This window comes from Mus pahari, chromosome 18, assembly GCF_900095145.1.
Source record: "Mus pahari chromosome 18, PAHARI_EIJ_v1.1, whole genome shotgun sequence".
Classification (NCBI taxonomy): Eukaryota; Metazoa; Chordata; class Mammalia; order Rodentia; family Muridae; genus Mus; species Mus pahari.
Genome location: NC_034607.1, coordinates 46,189,433 through 46,212,129, shown reverse-complemented (window position 1 = coordinate 46,212,129; position 22,697 = coordinate 46,189,433). Strand labels below are relative to the sequence as shown.

The following is a 22,697-nucleotide window of genomic DNA, read 5'->3' as shown; positions in this document are numbered from 1 at the left end:
TATAGGGAACTTTCGGGATAGCATTTGAAATGTATATAAAGAAAATAATAATAATAATAATAATAATAATAATAATAATAATAAATGAAGAAAAAAAGAAGAACTGTCGTGCTGAAAAAAAAAAGCACAAACTGGACACTGAGTATTTTAATTCTGAAGTGAAATGCCTCAATCCACTCTCCTGTTGTTCCTGTAGAAGCTACCCTAAGCAAGAGTCCTTCTCACAGGGCCTGATGAAGGTGAGGTGAACCTGCTGTGTAGAAACTTTTGTTACTGACCCCTGCAGACACATTGACCTGGAAGAGCTAACCAAGTGCTCTGGTGCTGAGACTTTCCTCAATGGCAGAAAGCACTGAAGTCTAACAAGGTTGTAGAGATCCCAGACAACCCTCAATGGCCTTTTGACAATGAAGTTCTGCACACGAGACTAATTCCCATAGTTTGAGATATGAGCTTATATTCTATCTCAGGCTAACCTAAAACTCAATGTATCTCACACTGGTCTTAAACTTGCTGCAATCCTCTGGTCTCTATCTCCCAAGTAACAGACATGAACCACCATAGGATAACACCATGAACCCAGCCCAGAGTTATTCAATTAGAGGTCTTTTGGACACATAGCTTATTACTTTAAACTTCCTTTGAGGCAAGTCAAGAAGACAGGAAATTATAGGGATGGGGAAAGGGGAGGGACCCCCTCACTGTAGAGTCTGTTTGAAGTCTATGGTCAACTGAGAAGCAGAACTTCCAGCATCATTGCCACCTGTTGTGAATTCCAGCATCATTGCCACCTGTTGTGAATTCCAGCATCATTGCCACCTGTTGTGAATTCCAGCATCATTGCCACCTGTTGTGAATTCCAGCATCATTGCCACCTGTTGTGAATTCCAGCATCATTGCCACCTGTTGTGAATTCCAGCATCATTGCCACCTGTTGTGAATTCCAGCATCATTGCCACCTGTTGTGAATTCCAGCATCATTGCCACCTGTTGTGAATTCCAGCATCATTGCCACCTGTTGTGAATTCCAGCATCATTACCACCTGTTGTGAATTCCAGCATCATTGCTGGCTGCTTTGAAGGTTGCTGACACAGAGATAACACTGACAACAATAACCGAGGCTCAGGCCTGCATGTCTATGACCTTGGGTGGAGTCTCACTCCTCTCAGATTATTTTCGGGGAATCTCACAAACTATTAACTTTCTTTTTAAGCGGTGTGGCATGCACACATATGTTTGAGCATATGGGTACAGGGGCATCTTGCCATGGTACCTGTCAGAGGGCAAACTCAGACGCCAGGCTCATTTTCTATTTTGTGTGAAGCAGTCTTTCCTGTGTCCCCCTGGATAGTCTAGGGGACCTTGCTACAGGGCATTCTCCCCCCCCCCCCGCCCAGTCCTCCCAACTCCCCATAGCTGCACTGCAATTATAGATCTGAGCTGTGCCTGGCTTTGGCACGGTGACTGGGGTTCTAAAGGCAGGTTGCCATGCTTTCGTGACAGGTTCGTCCCTCTGAGCAATCTCCCCAGCCTCTGTGCTCTGGAGTCTTCCTTCTTAGTTGCCATCTTGTTGGGTGAACCTTGGGAAGTAGCCTGTGATCTCATTGGAACTCTTTGACAACTCTCTGAAGAGAATAACTCCAGAAGTCACCAAATCCCGTCTGCCAGCATTGTAAAGATAGCAGCGAGTGGCCGAGAAGCCCACAGCCATACTTTGGGGTTCACCATACTTTCTTCCTGAGCATGCCTCTCTTAACTCCTGTGTTTAAAATCATATCACCATCTCTTTCATTGACCTCTAACTCCGCCCCATACTGACTTTTCCTGAAATTCTTTTCCACAGTTCGGCCAAGGATCCAGCTTTGCCTGAAGAGGTCTCCGAAAACTTCAGGTGTCTGGGGAAGTTGGCTGGAGTTGTGCCTCTGTCTCTTCGCCACTGACATTTTCATTACAAAGAAAACTGGGCAATAAAAAGTGAGGACTGACCTAACTCTCCTTCCTTCGACCTGCCATTCAAACCATAGTTCCTCTGTGTTATAGGGCATGAACAAAGAGCTAAAGCCAAGTCGCAGAGAGTCCAGTGGGTTTTGTTTGCTCCTGCCACTCTTCTTTTGTCTCTCCTAGATTCTTGTTTAGGTTGGGCTTTGGTATTGAGACAGAGCCTCACTCAGCTGCTGGCACTTCTTAGATCTGTCTTGTTGAGACAGGGTCCATGTGATGCAAGCTGGCTTTGACCTTCTGACCTTGCCCTTGCCTTCCCCAGCTTTCTGGGTGTTGTGCCACTCTCCGCCCCATCCAGCTTGGCCTTTTCATACGGAACCTTTTAAGAAACGCTTCGGCGTTGGCTTTGATTAGAGCAATCAATGAAGATCTTTCTTTTTCCCAACGCTATCTCCCGCCAGCCGGAATGACTGCATCTGACTTCTTTGCTTCCAGACCAACACTCGTATGTTCAAGTGCTAGTTAATGACTGTGTATAAGCTGGGGTTTATGCTGAGAGCACCAAGAACAAAGCACTAAATCCCCGCCTTTGGGTTTACATTCTAGATTAGGAAACAGGAAAACAGATTTCCTCTTGAGTCGGGGTCTCACTGTGCAACCCTGGCTAGTCTGTAACTCTGCTTACCAGGCTGGGCTTGAACTTACAGAGACTTTGTCTGGGGTTGAAGGCTTGCACCACTATGTCCTGTCCTGGAAATACTTTTTCAAATCAAGTTAATACAACAACATCTGCAAGGAATGGAAGTTACAAAAAAAAAAAAAAAAAAAAAAGGAAAAATGTTCCCATTTTTCTTCAGGTTCATTGTCCCTTCTAAAGCAGATCGTATTTTCTGACAGTCACCTGCCCTCTTTCCTCTTCCTTGACTTCTCCTTCTTTTGGTCAAGAGTTTCTTGGAATTAACAGACTTGGGAAGTGCTCTCATAAAACAAAGATGGCATCCTCAGTATAGACTAAAGACTTTCCCAGCTCCAACCCTCCAGTGTGAACTGGTATACATGAGTCTGTGGCACAGTGAGAGAATGAGGGCACACCCCTCACCCACAGCTAAATTTAATCAACGTCAGGGGAGTGACCCACATATCTATAACAGATTCCAAATCATACCTGACTTTCCAGAGGCTCTCACACCTATCCAAAGGCCATGGGCAGGTCAGAGGAGAACAGGCAGAGGGGAGCTCAGAGAGCATCGAGAGGCCTGGTACCCAAGAGGCAGCACAGCAGCACTGAGGAGACCTACCCGGTCCCCGGGCTACCCTGGATGAAGTAATCTTTCTTAGTAGTCCATTGTCCCAAAAATTAGCTTGTCCTTGGGTACTCCATTCAAATCTTTCAGTCAACAGTAATCCATCCCTTCCCTACTGAATTATATCAATGCCTTCACTGTAGCCTTTTCAAAAGCCTGCCTCATATGAGCTATCCATCAATGTATTTTCAAGAGTTTCAGACATTCAAAAATAAAATAGAAAGTCCATCACATCTGTTTAATTTCCAATCGGGCTAAGCAGCAAACTTTGCACATAATAGCTATTCACCAAATATGAATGAAATTCGCACAAGGCTGTTTCTTCTACTCCTTCCCATTGTTGATCTAAGAGCAACACAGTTAACATTGCTTTATGCTCCTGTTGCTGGCTTGCTCTGGTTGGGCCCACAGAGCAACAAACTCGTGCAGGATGCTTGTTACGTTGAATTTACAGCGTTTAAATTCAACTCATCTAAATGATATTCCCTCTGATCTCTCTGCCTCCACACTCCAGTCTTCTTGCTGAAATGGCTTTAAAACTCAACACAAGGAACTTGGGGGATTGCTCAGTAGGTGGAAGTACTTGCCTCTCAGACCTGACAACCTGCGTTCTATCCCACAGACCCACATGGTGGAAGGTGAGAACTGACTACCACACATGCACATATGCACAGACACACACATAAACACACATATACACATACAAACACATATACACACACATACACACACATACACACATAAACACACATATACACATACAAACACATACACACACATATATATACACACACATACACATACATATACACAGACACACACATACATACATAAATACACATATACACACACAAACACATATACACACACATGTACACATAAACACACATATACACAACAAACACATACACACACATATACATACACACATATATACATACACACATATACACGCACATACACATACATATACACATACACACATATATATACACATATACACACACATACAAACACACACATATACACATACACACACACATAGATATACACCCATACAAACAGATAAACATACACAGAGACACGCATACATACACCCATAGACACACAGACATACACTAATAAGTAAATAAAAATAAATACATGTAAAAAATAGTTAAGAGCCTCTCCCCCAGGACCAGCTTAAGTTCTGTCAGCTCTCTCTGATGTAGATTCCAGATAATGGTGCTTAGTCTAGAAAGAAGCACAAACTGTCTTTACAAGACAATATACGGCAGAATAAATGTCCATAATTGCTAAGGACAGAACTTTAATCCAATTTCTGGGTGGAAGATGGAAGCCAAATAAATTCTATTTACACAAGTGGAGCAGCCCACTGGAACTCTTGTGGCAAAGTTTGCAAAACTTTGTCTTTGTAAAGAACCTAATTATGCCATTGTTTAAAATGAACTTAATTTTTTTCCCGTCATCATTTGTAATGCTAATACTCTTTTAATTCTCAGTTCTCCCTGGTGGGTGGGAGGTAATTAAGAAAAGTGTATTTAACCAGGCGGTGGTGGCACATGCCTTTAATCCCGGCACCAGAGCAGAGGCCGAGGAGTCTCTTGAGTTCTGTACTGGTTTACAGAGTGAGTTCCAGGACAGCTAGAGCTGCGAAGAAAGCCCCTGTTTCAACCAACCAACCAAACAAACAAACAGAATATTTCTAAAAAATTTTTTACACAGGTCTCACTCTGTAATCTAGGCCAGCCTTGAACTTATAAAACTGATGTTTCAGGGTCCCCAGTGTAAGTGGGTTATGGTGTGCACCCCCGCCCCTGGCTGAGAAAAGTCAGCTCTTTCTGAGAGCGCTCTAATGGCTAATGGCAACACTGTTGCCTGCTGTGACCACAGTGACAGTGCCACAGGCAAGAAAAGCAGACCTGAGGTGGGGCAGAGGCGCTCTAATTTTACAAATAGAATAATTTTCCTCTGCCGACCGGTTCTCTCAAAGGTTCAAAATGAGTGGCCTCTGCCCTGCCTGCTTCTGGGCCTGTTAAAGCCAGGACACTTGGAAGCACCTAAGTGCTAAACATCACTGTGTGTGAAGGACAGTCACCACTGTTCACAGGGCAGGACTCACACCAATGCGATTGTCTTTACCTGGTAAATCTGTGTGGAAGGGTTATTCACCGGCATGTGTTCATTCTCTCCTGCGGGGAGAAAGAGCTTTGTTCAGTCACTAGGATGTGCTCTGTCTGGCCTCTCATTGGCTACATATAAGAAATAAAGTAATACACAGGATCCTATAACTGTGCCTGATTGACAAGAAACAGATGATTCCAGAGCACAAAAGTCAGTTGTGCCAGTGACACTCACTCTCATTTATCCCCCACTGGCCAAATGATGCCTACATGACAAAATGATCCCAGTAGAAACTCCTTTCTGACCACAGAAGGGATATTCCTCTACCAAACTCGGTGATGTGGCCATCATTAACTGACTAGAGGGGATGCCCTCGGAGAACCTCCCTAAAGTTTACCTGAGCAGACATAACTGTTCTTTGCCAGGGTTATGGGTGGAACGAATTGTCAACGTTTCACCTCTGGGCACACTTGTGAGGGACTGTCTAGATCGGGGTCGGTCTCTGCGAATGTCCCCGAGGAGCTGTCTTGGTTAATTCATGCGGACAGACGCATGTCAATTTGGGGCGGGGGCATTCTCTGAGCATCCTGGACTAGATACAATGGAGAGGGCAAGGTGGCCGAAAAGATGGCTCAGCAATTAGGAGCCCTCACTGCTTTTGTGGGGGACCTGGGTTTGGTTCCCATCACTTGTAACTCGAGGTCTGGGGGATGCAGTGCCCCTTCCCTCTAACATCCACAGGCACCAAGCATGCATGTGCTGCACATGCATATTTGCAGGCACATTTAAAAAAAGTGTTTTTCACAGAATGGAGAGGACTAGCACTAATGTGTTGCTCTCTGCTCTTATCTGTGGCTGCAGTGGGACCAGTTCTGTCAGGCGCCTATTGCTGCAACTCCCTGCCATGAGGGACTGTCACCTGGACTTATGAGCAAATGAAACCCATCTCCCTCAAGTCGTACTTTATCATAGCAACGGGAAAGGGAAGCCAGCCAGGTAGCTGTCACGGCTCTCAGGAGAAACATAAACCGTCCCTACTTCTCCCTCCCTGCCCTGATCATTGCCAAACTCGTGTGCTCTGCCCTCATCTCACAGTCACCATCAGATGAGGGACTCTTGTCCAGTCAGGCAGGAGGGCTGATGGGAAGGAATTGCCAATGGGAGTTTCTGGAAGATTATAGGCAGGAAACCAGAGGTTGATGGAGGTGCTGTAAAAAATCATTTACAACTTAGGGAGAAACCCAGACTGGCTCAGGAAGTCTCTTTCAGAAGCACCCCAGTTGGCGGTGAAGAGGAGGCCCCTGATGCAGGGCATCAGCTCAGCCATTCTGCTGCTACTCCTGCAGCATCCCATTGCACAGGGGTCACACCACATGCAGCAAGCAGCTTTCATGAAACTCCTTACGGCAAGCCTTTGGTTGCATGGGTGTGCACATAGTTCTCCTTAGACATACTGGTATGGAAGACCTCTTGGAGGAACCAGCCTCCATATGTTAGTTTTATAATTAATATTTAACCTCAGCCTGGAACCTGGACTTGGTAGAGGCTGTCCCTATAGAATCCCAATGGTTTGAGGTTACCAAAACTCTTCAGTCAAGCTTGAGTAAGGATAAGTTAGCCCATTTTATGCTATGTCCAAACAAGTGGCAAGAAGCAAGCCTGAGAAACACAGGCCAGGACCTTAGTCCTAAATGTGACACTTTGTTGTTGTCATCGGACTGCTCCCTGACTGCTTTCTCCATCCGAAATGGCAACAGTGGCTGCTTCTGTCTAGTAAACAGGGAAAGAGAGGGTTTCTTGTTCTTCTAGGGACTGCCTAGAAGGTACCCGTGTCTATTAGAGAGTGCACCTACTGCACGCAGCCCTCGAGTTATCACTGAGGAAAAGAGAAGGACATCCCTCCATGGCTTCTGCATCAGTTCCTGCTCCCTGATCTGCATGAGTTCCAGTCCTGACTTCCCTTGGTGATGAACAGCAGTATGGAAGTGTAAGCTGAATAAACCCTTTCCTCCCCAACTGCTTCTTGGTCATGATGTTTGTGCAGGAACAGAAACCCTGACTAAGACAGTAGGATAGATTGACACCTGAGTTTCCTGAATCCCAAGCTCCAAAGCAAGATGGGAATCTGACCTTGCTTTGTTTTGGATTTTTCCATGGTGCCCGTTGCGTCTCTCCTCCAGCTCACTCTTCAGCATTGCGTCATCCTCGTCCTGGGTCAGGCCACCTCCCCTTCCCTGCACCTGCCAATTAAAGAATTGAGGATATCTGGTAGTACTGTGAGGATACTAAACTGGTTTTATGGATTACCTTTGAAACACCAAACGCAGCTAAAGGGTAAACAATCTCAGGAGAGTAAATTGCTAAACTGAGTAAGCCTTTAACTTGAAACTTAAAGTCAGGGGCTGGAGAGATTGTTCGGCACTTAAGAGCACTGACTGCTCTTCCAGAGGACCTGGATTCAATTCCCAGCACCCAGATGGCAGCTCACAACTGTCCATTTCCGGGAACTTGGACTCTCTTACAGACATACAACCAACTGAAACACCAATGCACATAATATAAAAATAAAGAAATTATTTTTAAAAAGCAAAGTCAGATATTTTACTTTATTATTATTATTATTATTAAGGAGGAGCATATACCACATGCACATAGAGGTCAGTGGACAACTTTGTGGAGTCAGGGTTCTCCTTTCTCCTGTATGTGGGTGCTGGGACCACACTCAGGTCATAAGGCTCCTAAGGCAAGTACTATTACAAGCTGAACCATCTCACTGACCTGAAAATATCATTTTATAACTATGAAATCCATTACTAAAAAGTATGGTAGTTTTTAATGTGTGACACGACATTCTCCTTTGGATCCAATCAAATGGCTTTATTCAATGGTTTTATTAGCTAGTTGCTGTTTAGCGAAAATTACCCTAAGAAGAAAACCCTGAACAAGAAAGAAGGGCAATAAGTCTGTGTCTGGTCACCATTTTCAGTTCCTGGTGTCCTTTGTACACCGAAGCTTAACAAATGTTGGCTGGCTATTGTGACCTCACAACTCGAAGATGCAAGTTCAGAATGCAATCCAATACAAGTAGGGAATGCAAAGGCTGGGCCTCACTTAGCCATTCTGCATTTCTCCCTTTTGGTTTTTTAACCCTTTCTTGTGTTGGCTCAATTTCACCATCTTATGGACTATGAAGGCTGACAGTGCCCAGTTCTCCTAGCCTCCCATACCTAAGGTTTGATGAATATGACATTAATCCCTATGTGAAAAAAAAATCTTTAAATATATAAAGCCAAATTGCTCTGGATAATCTACTTCTGTGGATTTAGTTATCTAACCTGTAATTGGAAGCAGGCAAGCAAAAACTCATGTCCTAAAATGGAAATGTGTGTATTCAGAGCTACAGTGTCAGAAAACTCACAGATACAAATTTGTATGGCCACTGATTTCAAGATGTGTGTGTGTGTGTGTGTGTGTGTGTGTGTGTGTGTGTGTGTGTTTGATCAACAGAAGTTAGAAATCTTGTTCTATTTAGTTAATTACAAAAGCAAAAGTAACTATACATGCATACACACACACACACACACACACACACACACACACACACACAACCAGACAGCCTAGAGCTGGAGAAGGTGAAGACAGGAGTGACTGGGGCTGCAGCCCTGAGAATCTGGTGGCTGCAAAGGGCAACCTGTGCCACTTGGGGGCACAGGCAGCCTTCCATGTGACCTGCTGCCAGAGAGGTATTCTCTGTCCCCAGAAGAACAGGCCCTGGCTGTCAAGTATAACATATGAGCTGTATGCAGAAGTGACTACTGAAGTTCTCTGGTGGCTCCTAGCATGAGAGGGATCCATGTGCAAATGGATTCACCCAGACCCGAGGCTGAACTAAGGTGACTGGGTACCTGGAGACCTAGACATGCATATCAGGAATTGTGGGACACATCTCCTACATCTGTTTCATAGAATAGCATGTGTAAACAGCTCTTCAGGTTCTTGGCCTTCATGATTTCCATGTTCTGGGTGGGGCAGACTTTCCCTTCCTACTAGCCTGTGGGGCCGAATATTTATACTATTCTATACTTAGAATGGGACAGCAATCCTACCAAAGAACCTGAGCCGATCATTCTCCACGAGATCTGAGGAGACTCCATGGGCTTTTGTGCCCAGTAGCTAGGACTCCCTCATTCCTCGAGATGTAACCGTAATGAAATCCTTAATAAAAGTCAATGCCGTGGTTCAAAAATAAAACAAAACTGGAAAGTACGATGGGAACACATAGCACGCCTCTACTTGAATAGTGACCATCATTTTTGCTCATATTGTCCATAGATAATGTAGGACTTTTTTTGGCTATCATTTACTCTTACTTTGTAACAAAGCATTTTATCTAATTTCAGTGTCGGATTGCTATTATTTACACCCACTTTTGCTACACTCATTTCTTCCCTCTTCCCTACCAACATCGATCTCTGCTGCTCTTTCATGCCTTTCTGTCTTCATGTGATCACATCCAAACATATCTATAGTATATCTCCTGTGCGTGTGTGTGTGTGTGTGTGTGTGTGTGTGAGAGAGAGAGAGAGAGAGAGAGAGAGAGAGAGAGAGAGAGAGAGAGAGACAAGGCTGCTGCTGAAGACTCATTTTCTACCTTTCTGTACTTTACCATTCTCACTTAATGGATCACAGAGGTGTCTCTAACGTATTAGTTTATGTTTATCCTATTGGCTGTGTGATACTCCGTGGTCTGAACCAACCGTGTTGACCATTCATACAATGTTAGGCATTCCCTTTATTTGCATTATTTTGCCACTGCAAACAGGGCCCCCAGGAAAAGCCCTAGGACACAGACTTTCTGTAGTGGTGGATTTAAGATTTGTTTTGATTTGTGTATCTGTGTGTGGTGGCGGAGGCCAGAGGAGGGTGCTAGAGGCCCTGGAATTGGCACTGTAGATAGTCGTGAGCACTCTGGCATGAGTGGTTAAGTCCCAACATGGGTCCTGTGGAAGAGCAGGAAGTACTCTTAACCGATGTGTGTGTGTGTGTGCATCTTTTCTTTTGCATCAGTCTGGCCAATAGGAAACTTAACAGTTTTTAGTTCTTCTCAGTCTGTCAGATGGGTGACAAGTGCCGTTTACTAGTTATTTCTGCTGACAGCCAAGCTGCTGAATGTCTGTCCCTGTCATTACTGGAGTGGTGGCTTTGTTGCTCTGTAGATTAGGTATTCCCCTGAGTTGACAATTTGCTTTTTAGATATCAGTTAGAGAAAACACTATATAATAGAGAGATTACATGCTTTAGTGTTGCCTTCCAGTTCTTAAATTATTTTTACTTTATTCCACCTGTATGAGTGTTTTCCCTGCATGTATGTCTGCGTACCACATGTGTTCAGTGCCCATAGAGGCAAGAGAATATTGAGTCACCTAGAACTGGAGCTGCAGACAGTTGTAACCATATAGGTGCTGGGAAGTAGCCAGCACTCTGAACTGCTGAGCCATCGCTCCAGCACCACACTTTTGGTTTTTTCCTAATCACTTTGGTTATTGAAACATGTTTTAGAATTCACTCTAAAAAGAGCAAGCCACTCTTTTTTCTTAATTTCTCCTAGGTTTCTTGAATTCTTTAAAGCTCTTTGAAGATCACAAGATTAAATTTTCCTCAGAATTTTTCTTTTCTTTCTTTCTTTCTTTCTTTCTTTCTTTCTTTCTTTCTTTCTTTCTTTCTTTCTTTAAGTGATTGAATCATCTAGAGTTTGGCTTTATGTGTGGGACAGGGGAACAGTCTACTTCCTCATCTTCCAGACATAAAGCTTGTACCTTCACAGGTTAAGGGGGCCATCTTTCTTCTTCATGGAACTAGAATTTCAATTTTGTAACATTAAATTTCCATATACTCTGAAATCTATTGTGGCCTCTTTCTTTTATGTATATCTATCTACCACCTATCTATGTATCTATGTATCTATGTATCCCTGCTTCCAAATGACAGGTTGTAGTCTTTAGTGTATTAAGAAAAATTGGTAAGGGGCTGGAGAGATGGCTCAGAGGTTAGGAGGACCTGAACTCAGTTCCCAGCACTACAGCTGGTGGCTCACAACCATCTGTAACTCTAATTCCAGAAAATACAGTGCTTCTGTCCTCTGCTGGCTCCAGCATTTACCTGTGCATGCGCGTGCTTATACCAGATAATACTTATACCAGATTTAAAATAATAAAAATGAATCTTTAGGGGCTGGAGAGATAGCTCAGTGGGTAAGAGCACTGACTGCTCTTCTGAAGGTCCTGAGTTCAAATCCCAGCAACCATATGGTGACTCACAACCATCTGTAATGAGATCTGACGTCCTCTTCTGGAGTGTCTGAAGACAGCTACAGTGTACTTACATATAATAAATAAATAAATCTTTAAAAAAATTAAATCTTTAGGGCTGGAGAGACAGCTCAGTGGTCAAGAGCTCTGACTGTGCTCTTCCAGAGGTCCTGAGTTCAATTCCCAGCAACCACATGGTGGCTCACAACCATCTGTAATGGGATCAGATGCACTCTTTTGGTGTGTCTGAAGATAGTACAGTGTACTCATATACATAATAATAAATAAATAAATAACATTTTTAAAAAAGAAAAAATAAATCTTTAAAAATATTTAAAAATATTTGGTGAGATAAGCTATTGTTCTTTTTTTTATCACTTGCTCTCCCTGGTCTTTCTTTTATCATTTAAGCAAATGAAGTTCAAAAAACATTTTACCCATGACAAAAAAAAAAAGAAGAAGAAGAAGTAGTTCTCATTGGAATTGTGCCAGATTATTATGCTAATTTGGAGAACAGGAATTTTTTTTTCCAAATCTTATCCAAGCTGGACATGGTGACACACATATCTTTACTCCCACCACTTGGGAGGTAGGGACAAGCAGATTTCTATGAGTTTAAGGCCAGCCTGATCTACAGGGCACATGCCAGGCCAGCCAAGGCTACGTACTGAGACTCTGTCTCAGACAAACAAACAAAATCCTATCCAAGAGCACTTCAGTTCTTTCCAGTTTTTCAGTACTGTTTCATGATTTTCTTGTTATACATCTGTACCCCCCCCCTTTTTTTTTTTTAAGGTTTTTGGTTTTTTGCGACAGGGTTTCACAGTGTAGCCCAGGCTGGCCTGGGATTTCCCTTGTCTGCCCTCAGACCCATGGTGTCCTCCTGCCTTGGCCTCCCATGTGCTGCGATTACAAGTATGAACCACCGTGTGTGCTCAAGATGCTGGGACCTTCTGAAGGCTTATCCACGTTGCTTTATGTAGATGTGGTTTTCTTCCACACACGCATGTGTATTACATGTGTATCTGCTTCTCACAGACATCCAAGAGGTTGTCAGATCCCCTGGGAAAAGAAGTACAGCTGAACCCAGGTCCTCTGTAGAAGAAGTGCTCTGACACCAGAGCCATCTCTTCACTCCAATGATGCCGCACTTTTAAATGCATTCAGTACTTTCTAAGTCTTCTTTACTATAAATATTTTGTATGACATTCCCCCCATTTTTATATAGCTGGCTGTGTAGTCTCTATTTTTTGTGTCTTTATTTTTACATTCACCTAGCATACTAAATTCCTTTATCATTTATGTAAAATGTAAAATATTTATTGATTCTTACAGGTGATCTTAGCTGAAAGTCATAGAAGTAATTACTAGGTGATTTTTATCCCTTTTTCCCCCTGTTTTGAGATGTTAGACATGGAATCCAAGGGCTTACACCTGCTGGACAAGGGCTCTGCCATTGAGCCACACTTCCATTCTAACCTCGGTACCTTCACACTAATGATTTCTTTGTCCCACCTTACAGCAGCTGCTAGGGTTTTCAGAATCATTTTTACTAATAATGTGGAAAGAAAGCATCTCTATTTAGGACCATTTAGACTATGTTCTATGCCTGGGCCTGTAGCTCAGCTGGTGGAGTGCTTTCCTACTGCTCACAATGCTCTGTGTTTACTCCCCAGTGCCTTACAAACCAGGTGAATGTACCCCCGAAACCCCAGAACTGAGGGGTAAAAGGCTGGAGCATCACAAGTTCAAGGTCATCGTTTGGCTACATATAGAGTAGCAGGCCAGTCTGGGCTACATGAGACGCATTCTTAAAAACAAAACAATAATAATAATAATAATAATAATAATAATAATAATAATAATAATAAACAATAGGATCTTAAGTTAAGAAATGGCAGGAGGAGCCATGACTGCCCATTACTGATTTTTTTCCCCAGAGTGTCAACATGGTTGACGGCTACGTGAAGTGAAACGTGGTTGCCTCTCCCTCCTTCCATCACTCTTAGCTAACTGGGCATCACTGTCATCATGGATGAAAAAAAAAAAAAATAACTGTACCCTTTCTTTTATATTTAAGCAAGATTTGCAGAAGGATTTTTTTTTTATTCTGAGATAAGGTCTTGTGTTTCCTAGGCTGATCTCTAACTCATGATTCCCCTGCCTCAACCCAACTTTCTGAGATCACAGACACACACCATCACACCCGACTCTCCTGGAGAGAATTTCTACACTGAAGTGTGTGCTCCCACTAATGAAGAATATGGACTGGAAAGCACATTTGGAGGGGAAAGTAATAGGCAAGATTCCATGGGAATAAGCAAGATTCCATGGGAAAGCAGCATGGCTTTTCCAGAAAATGTCTTCTGGCAATTCCAGATCTTTCTTGAGATCTTTCTTGTTGTAAGCTACCCATTCTGTACTGAGAATCCCTTCCTCTAGGAGTCCAGGAATTAATTGATTAATGTGATATTAGAAATTGACTTAAATGTGGGTTCAGGCTGAAGCAAGTGCTGGCCCCATTCCCCTGGGATTCCATACTCTGACTTTGATAGTCTTTGAATCATTCTCTACCATGAAATAATAAATGTCCCTTACCAGTCTACATGGCTTGCACATTCTCTTTATCTACCTTTCTTTGTACCTCCACAATTGCAGTGCTGGCCTTTAAAATACACATCTGGGTCTTGGCAGATCTTTGAGGAAACACTGCTAAAGCTTTAGAAAATGTTGGCTCATCTCTTGCTCATGCTGATCTGTATGTAAAGCAATTGTTTCCAGCTTACACTCTGAAATCTCCAGGATTGGTCTCTGCCCATGTCTTTCTGACTCTGTCCCTATTTGTGTCTCTGTCTGTCTGTCTCCCAGCTATGCGTGCGTGCATGTGTGTGTGTGTGTGTGTGTGTGTGTGTGTGTATGTGTGTGTGCATGTATGTGTGCTATGTACATGTCTGTGTATGGATGCATGAGTCAATGTGTGAGTGCTAAGACAGAGGCTGGAGGAAACCATCAGTTGTCCTCCTTTATGGCTGTCTTTGAACCTGGAGCTTCTGTTTTTCTGCTAGGCTGGCTGGCAGCCAGTAAGTCACAGATATGTCTCCAGCCAACCCCCCACACCCAGAATGCTGGGGTTTCAGGCTTGTGAGACCACACCCAGCTCATTACAAGAGTGCTAGGATCAGAACTCGGGTCCCTGTGGTTGTGCCACAAGCATTCTTGCCTCCTTGCACAGCTCTCTAGGATGACTCATATGTAGCTGAAGTCGCCCTTGAACTTCCGATCCTCCAGACACTAGCCCTCAATGCTAGGATTATAAGCACATGCCACCATGTCCAGTTTCTGTGGTGCTGGGCACTAAATGCAGGTCTTTTCTGCCAGCAAGGTGCTCTACCCAGATGAGCTCCAGCTCCACCAGGCTTTCTTGAGTGCTTTGAGGGGCTCAGCAGAAGTTTCAGGGTTCTGTGTCCCCCTCACACAATACCTGCATTTGTTTGATTCCAACCTTGTAATTTTTGGAAAGGATTTTCTTTTTAAAAATCTGTTTCTGCTTTTCAAAAGCAAAGGCTCTAAAATTGTAAATATAGGGAAACAGAAACTCGGAAACTTGCATCTAAAAAGGAAAGGCCGAACTGTCATGAAATTAGCTGGAGAACTGCATTGTAAAATTAACAGGAATCTGAAGAAGACCGCAGGCTCTCCTGCCCCTCCCCCAGGGTGACCTAGAATACTCACCCTCCTTCCCTACATACACGTACAATTACAAAAACTCAGGCTTGCCTATTACTTTTCAATTACTGCTGGGACCAAAATGGAAATGTTGGCACTTCAGGGAATTGAAATTAATTGAAAGCAGACTTGAGTTAATCTCCTCTTCAGTGTCCTTTGCTGAATGGGTCTTCAGTGCATATTTCTAATTTAGTAGAACAAGAACTTTTTGCATTGGGGGAAGGGTGCCAAGGAAATATTTCCCCTGAAACTTAAATAATTCGTCAGAACAAAGTCTGCAGACACGATCAGAAAGGAAAGTCTATATAAGCTCTGTGATGTCCAACAACTCCTGAAGACATTGTGCAAAGCGCTTTCGTTGGTTTTCCTTTTTCCCTATGTCAGTTAAAATCAATGTCATATGATGGCGAGTAACACTGGCTTGTGTGTTTCATAGTTGTTAAGGTAGAGTCAGAAACATTGTACTTGGTCATCAGTGGGCACAGTGTTTACTCCCAGTCATTTCCCACAGACGAACCTCATCTCAGAGTGGTAAGTGCTTGCCTTCCCTACCTACACGAGCAGTACCTCCTCACATGGCGGTTAGTTTTCTAATTTTCTGGGTTTAATTGCTTCATGCCACAGCAACTACCATTAAAAAAAAATAGCACAGCAAAATAAGCAAATAAAAAGAAATAAAACACTGATTCCTTTGTGGACTCTGAACCTACTTGATTTCTGAGTTTATGTTTTTGTTTTGAGGGAGAAAAGACCTTGCTATGGAGATCTGGCTGGCCTGGAATTTGACATGGAGCCCATGATGGCATCAAACTCAGAGCAGCTCTCTTGCCTCAGCCTCCCAACTACTTTTAGGTCTTTGAATAAAACAGATTGAGTAGATGATTTTAAAAAGCGAGAGAGCCTGACAGAGTGGTGAGGGAAAGACTGAGGGAAAAGGAGAGGAGAAAGGACAGTTGGGGCACTGGGGCAGTTGGTAATGGCGCCTGCTACCAAGCCTGATGACCTGAGGTCCCGAGAACTAATTCCAGCATTTGCCCTCTGACCTTCACATATTGTACCATAGGTGCATGCTCCCCCCAACCCCCAACACACACACAAAGGGACTGTGACCGACAACTCAAAGAACACCAAACTGGGCTGGTGAAATTCGGTATGTACTTTCTTACAGATAATTTCTTTTGTTTGTGTAGTCTCAGACAGAGCCCCAGTAAGTAGCCCCGATTAGCCAGGAACTTGGGATTCTTCTCACTCAGCCTGTCACACCAGCACACCTGACCCTAAGTAAGAGTTAGGTGGCAAAATGGGCTGCTTTCTAGACATTGGGAAATTGGTTTCTTTAAAGGCTGAAGAGAAGTTAAGCAGAACAAATATCTGTGGGAAGGACCAAAAGGAGGGTAAGCCAGGTTCGGGGGTCACACGCCTGCAATCTCAACCCTCTAGAGACTGATGCAGAAGGCTTTTTGAGGTCAAGGTCAGCTCAGGCAACATCGCAACACTCTGAGAAGAGGAGGGGAGGGGAAGGGAATCGAGAGGAAAGGAGGGGAGGACGGGGGAGGGGGGAAGAAAAGGACAGTCCGTTATCGATCCTTTCAAATAAAGTTCAAATAATATCATAGGAAAGTTTTAGAAATCACAATGCCTTGTTATATAATCTCCTGCAAGTAAGATATATGTAAATCACTGAAGTCATTTTAGGATTCAGATATTAAATCTACTGTAAGATGATGAATTCTCACATATCTTAAATAAAATACTATAAACAACATATAGTACTGTAACAAATATAATTTGCTCTAGAATATCTTTATAAGTCTGTTCATATAATCCAGTAATCAACATAATAAAAGGAAGCAAAAAGTATAATGTGACCCCTGGAGGTCATAAATGAGAGAAAGCAAATCTCACAGTATGTAAGTACACAGCGTTTAAAATAACGATGTCATGAGGGCTGAAGAGATGGGTTAGCACTGGCTGGCTGCGCTTTCAGAAGACCCAGGTTCAATTCCCAGCACCCACATGGTAGCTCAAACCATGTGTAACCCCAGTTCAAGGTAATCTGACCCCTTTCCTGGCTTCTGTGGGCATCAGGCACAGAATGAGTTACACAGACATTCATGCAGGCAAAGCATTCATACTTGGGAATTTTTTAAATTAGTAAATGAAGGTATCTCAAAGATAATGTAGGTTTTTTTTTAATGCCTATGTCAAAACTGAATCACCAAATATACAGCCAGCTTTGAATTCACATTGGGTTCCTCGGGTGAGAGCACTCATCCTCCTCCCGCTCCAACCACACTCCCCACAGGTCCTCAGGTGCTCTCAAAAAAAAAAAAAAAAAAAAAAAAAAATCTGAGAAAGCGATGTGAATTTTCACCCAGCAGACTACGAGAAACATGGTATTTACTACTACAGATGCCATTCAAAATAATGATTAGAAGTTAAGAGTCATTCGGTGGTCAAGTGCAGGCCCTGGGTTTGTTTCCCAATACCAAAAATTAGTGGATAGATTGGTGAGGAAAACAAAACTTATTCTATCAGCAGCGCAAAATTCCCCTAAGAGAAAGCCCCCACCCAGCAACAGGCTTGAAGAGCCAAGAGTCAGCAGGACTCCTAAACAATTCTCATGTTGCAAACCAACTCTGGGACGCCACCATTGCCCTGGTGTGTCCAGAGCCAGTGAGAATCTAGAGAACGCACTCAGAGCAGACAATTCCTCAGCTCAGAAGGACACAGAGTCTTCCTTACATCAGAGAGTGGACTCTCATTTGTCCTCCCGCGCTACTCCATTGCCACGTTATTATCTTGCTTACATGGGATTGGGTAATTTGGCTGAGTTGATGTGTCAAGACCTGGCAGGAAGAGAAGCAAGCGTGATGGCCTGCTCTCTCACGGCCAGTACCTGCCCTAAGGTGAATGAGTACATGTTTAAGCCTTGTGTGAGATAACATGACTCATCAAAACTCAGGCCCTTCTTCCAGGGGCCCCCTGTGCCTCTTGTTGTTGCTTGGTACACCTGAGTGTGTCAGAGTGGCTTTTGATAGCCTGGGTATTTCCTGAGCTGTGGTTCTGACAGGAAGGTGTTCTGTGGCTCTTCCTACCCTGACTAGATTTTCTTCAGTCTCTATCTCTCAAACATGTTGCCCAGCTGGACTCAGCTAACCAGAAGCCTCTCAGGGGCTCTCAGCGAGAGGGAAAGCTCATGCCTTTCCTTCCAGCCCATGGGAGGCTGAGGCAGACAGATCTCTGTGAGTTCAAGGCCAACCTGATCTAGATAGCAAGTTCCAGACCAGCCAGGGCCACATAGTGGGACTCTGTCACAAACTAACAAAGAAAGCATCAATTTAAATAAAAAACAAAGTGACATTCATTGCACCTGGTAAGGCCACCTGCAAGTGAAGAAGAACAGCTAATGACCCTTAGAGATATTCAGAGGGACAGTCCTGGCCTCCAGAGATAGTTCCCTCTAGTCAGGAAAAGCCTGTTTGCAGAGACAGGGGTGGAGATCAATAGGTCATCCTGGGGAAATACTCCATCTGCTGAAGCAGAGAAATTCTAGGTCTCACAAGTCCCAAATGAGGTGGCTGAGCCCATGCACTCTGTAAAATAGCTCATCAGTCGCCAGGGCCTATTTTAGGTGAGAGGGGAAAGCAGGTTATCACTGCCTCTCCTGGGGGAAGGTTTTTCATCATTCCAATAAAACGACACCCAATTTGGATCTGCCTTTGGCACTTTGGGGGATGCTAGGAAAACAGTAAAATGCGGTCTTCAGAATGATCGTAGCTTCTCGCCGTTGCCCAAGCCAAGCAGACTCCAGAAGTGGGGAATCAGAGACAAAGTTTGGAAAATCTCTAACTCCGGAAACATGGGTCATTGTCAGCATACCCTGAGGGTCAGTGACATCCTGTAGCCACTAATACTGGGACCTCATCCCTCAGAATCCTCATCTACAAGCCGTGTGCAGGTCACCTAAAGATCTCAGTCCTTACAGGTCTCTCCCTGAACCCCCAGCCTCAGGCAACTCAAGTCCTGTTCACCCCCAAAGGGCAGTTACCCCCATGGCCTCCAAGAAGTGGATCGCGCAGATTGTTGTTTGCTTTGTGAAGCCGGATCTCTGGTAGCCCACGCTCTCTGTGAGGTGGAGGGTGGCACGGGACTGAACTGGTGATCCTCCTGCCCCTGCTTCCTAAGTGCTGGGATTATAGGCATACACCACCACCTTTCTTTTTATGCAGTGCTAGGGTTAAATGGCACGCTTGACAAGCACACTACCAACTCTACCCTAACCCTGCCTCAGTGGTGGTGAAGTGTCACCTCTCCTTACTAACTCATCATCATCAGAACCCAGCGGCACAGACTTGAATGCCTTATCTTAGACAGGCTCGGCTGACCTAGACTAATCTCCGGCTTGTTATAGCGCCCTGGGACTTCTGCTCCTCCCGCCTCGACCTCCTGAGTGCTGAGATTATCCACGCCTCACCAAGCTTACATTTTCTTGATCAATGACCAGTGTGTCTATTCTTCATTACTTTTATTATTTTATATTTTCATCTTATTTCATGTATGATTCCCCTTACCCCAGACTAAGACCTACCGAATCCAACCTAGTCTTTTTTAGAGAATGGGTCACAATGGTAGACTTGACCAATAAGGAATACTCCTGACTAAGCCTCCTGAGTACTAAGAGTACAGGCACACGCTCCACACCAGACTACAGCCAAATGCATCCCTACCTTACAGTTAGTTGGCTGTTTTAGGAACAAAGAGAAGAGGACAGCCCTTCTATCAAGAGTCCAGAACAAGGACAGACAAACGCTATCGAGTTGTCCTCTGACCCCAACATGTGCGCCTTCTGTAATTCTTGCCCCATACAAATAAGTAATGACTGTAATGAACAATGCAAAGGGGGCCCAGAACTGAACCGGGTGTGACAGTGCATGCCTGTGAGCACTCTACTTGGGAGGCTGAAGCATGGTGAAAAGTTCCAGGTCACCCTAGATTATGTAGTGGGACCTTTTCTCAACGCTGTAACACGTGGCGGCTAGATATGTTCAAATTCCTCAGTGTCTTGTTTTAATTTCCTGATTTGGAACAAGTTAGGACACAAATTAGTAATCAAAAGGACAGCAGGCACAGTAGCACACAACTGTTGGGTCACCTAAGTCCAGGAATTCAAGGCCAGCCTGGGAAATACGATACCCTGACTCTAAAAGTGAATAAAGTGCCCCACCCTTTCCCTCCTCACTGAAGTACGCATTTCTTGTCTCTCAGACAGTTGGAAAGAAATCCTATTCTATATAACTTTTCAAAGAGTATTGAAAAGCACAGAACACCCTCATTTGGAATGTGTCCTCAGGGAAATCCCTCCCTCCTCAAATCACTTCAGCTCTTCCTGTTCCGCCATCACCGGAAGGGATCCTTAGTCTCACAGGGTCCGCCCATGTCACTTCCTTCCTTTCGTGCGCTGTGGGTTTCGCTTTTAAGGCTTCCGTGTTGCTTTGGGACATGACCTCAGCATTTTTATCAGGCATAAATCCAAGCAAAAAGTGTTCCCCAATGGGGCAGAAGTGGGCACGGTACCTGTAATCCCAACACCTAAGAGGCTGAGCTTGCTGCAAGCTTGAGGAGAGCCCAGTCTACACAGGGCATTCCTGATGGGTCAGGGCTATGCAGGGAGTACTTATCATAAACTGGAATAACAAAAGGTCTCATCAATGCCCCATTCCCAGGGAATGGGAACGGCACAGGACCTTGAGTTCTCACACCCTGTGGCACAGTGAGAAGTCAGGAACCTTCTTTGGTCTTCCATGTCCAGTCTGTAGCGTGAGGAGATGCTCAAAGGCCCTGTGACTCTAAAACACTGAGGCTCATTCAGCAGGGCTTCTCCAAACATTGCTCAGTGTCATGGGGTACCACACCAAAGACTCTCTTCCTGGCCCATGTGCCCCCATTAGTCCTCTCTTTGTGTCTCTGTCTCTGTCTCTGTTTCTGTTTCTCTGTGTCTGTTTCTCTGTCCCTCTCTCTGTCTCTTTCTCTGTCTCTGTGTCTGTCTTTGTCTGTCTGTCTCTTGCAGGCTCCCTCTCCCTTTCCCAGTCCCTTTCCCTTCTCCTCTCCCCCCTCTCTCATTGACACTATAATCCAAGCTGGTTATGCTAAGCAGCTCATAGTTCCTCTTTTCTAGATCTTTATTTTAGTTTGGTTTAGTTATTTGATTTTAGCATTCAGGTAAAAGTAGGAGAAACTGGTTTTTTGTTTGGTTGGTTGGTTGGTTTTGGGTTTTATCCTTCTCCTCCTCCTCCTTTTCTGGTAAATAAATAGCCTAGGTATATTAGCTGTTCTGTGGACACTCACATTCACCCTCTTGGCATTAGATTGATCATCTTTAGCCTGTTTGCCATTGCCTTTTCCAGCTCTGACTCCAGCACTGCCACTGAGCCCAGGCTCGGCGTCTCCATCTCATCCTCCCCAGTCGCACAATGCACCAGTCGTGAGCCTTGGCCTCAGTCTGTCCACCACCCGCACTCTGACTTCCTCTCTCCTTTTTCCTATTACCCGGGCTCTCCTCCTCAGCCGTCTCCAGCTCTCACTTCGGAGAACTCATTCCCAAAGCCAGACTAGAAACAGCAGAGAACTTGATTGCAACAGAAGCCATGATTTTCTGCCTTTGTCCCATGTGACGATCTCACTTTCTAAGCTATCATAAACTTCTCGAATGAAGTCAGTTTTCCCTTCTACTGCCCACAGCTCCCATTCTGTGTCCTTACACAGACTAGAAGCTCAGTAAAAATGTATTGACAGTGGAGCTGTCCAAGCAGTTGACAGTATTTATCACTCATCTTTCCAAGTTAATTACTAACAATTAGTTCAATTACCCACTATCTGAAAATCTGGCAATCAACAATGATGAGTGTAGAAGCTAAGGAAAAAGAATTGGCAAGATTATAACAGTAGGACAAAGAGTTTTTAAATATTGTCTGGACCTCAAAGATTCTTTTCGGAGTTATATACTCATTAAATAGGGTGCATGCAGTGGCTCAGCTCTTAAGTATATACAGAAACTTCCAGTGTTTTAATTCAAAAGTCAATCTTTTCCTTCCTTCATTCTCTTTTGGAATGCATGCTAGAAACCTCCCCGAGCTTGTTTGTTTCCTTCTAACACTGGATGACTCTCTTGATCCCCAGTGCCTGCTGTCTATCAGCAGATGACTCTCTTGACCCCCAGTGCCTGCTGTCTATCAGCGGATGACTCTCTTGACCCCCAGTGCCTGCTGTCTATCAGCGGATGACTCTCTTGAC

General features: G+C 44.1%; 1 protein-coding gene across 2 annotated transcripts in view; it reads right to left on the bottom strand.

The window, feature by feature from the left end:
• Window positions 1-22,697, bottom strand: part of Arhgef33 (Rho guanine nucleotide exchange factor 33) — an 82,276-nt gene that overhangs the window by 46,140 nt on the left and 13,439 nt on the right. Inside the window, exons 2-3 of one of the 2 annotated variants that reach the window (XM_021218498.1) lie at window positions 7,501-7,610; window positions 5,389-5,438 (exon numbers count right to left, since the gene is read on the bottom strand). In XM_021218498.1, coding sequence (XP_021074157.1) covers window positions 5,389-5,438; window positions 7,501-7,525 — 75 coding nt within the window. In that variant the 5' untranslated portion in view covers window positions 7,526-7,610. Of the gene's footprint in view, window positions 1-5,388; window positions 5,439-7,500; window positions 7,611-22,697 lie in introns of those variants that run through there. The other variant, XM_021218497.2, reaches the window with a different exon arrangement.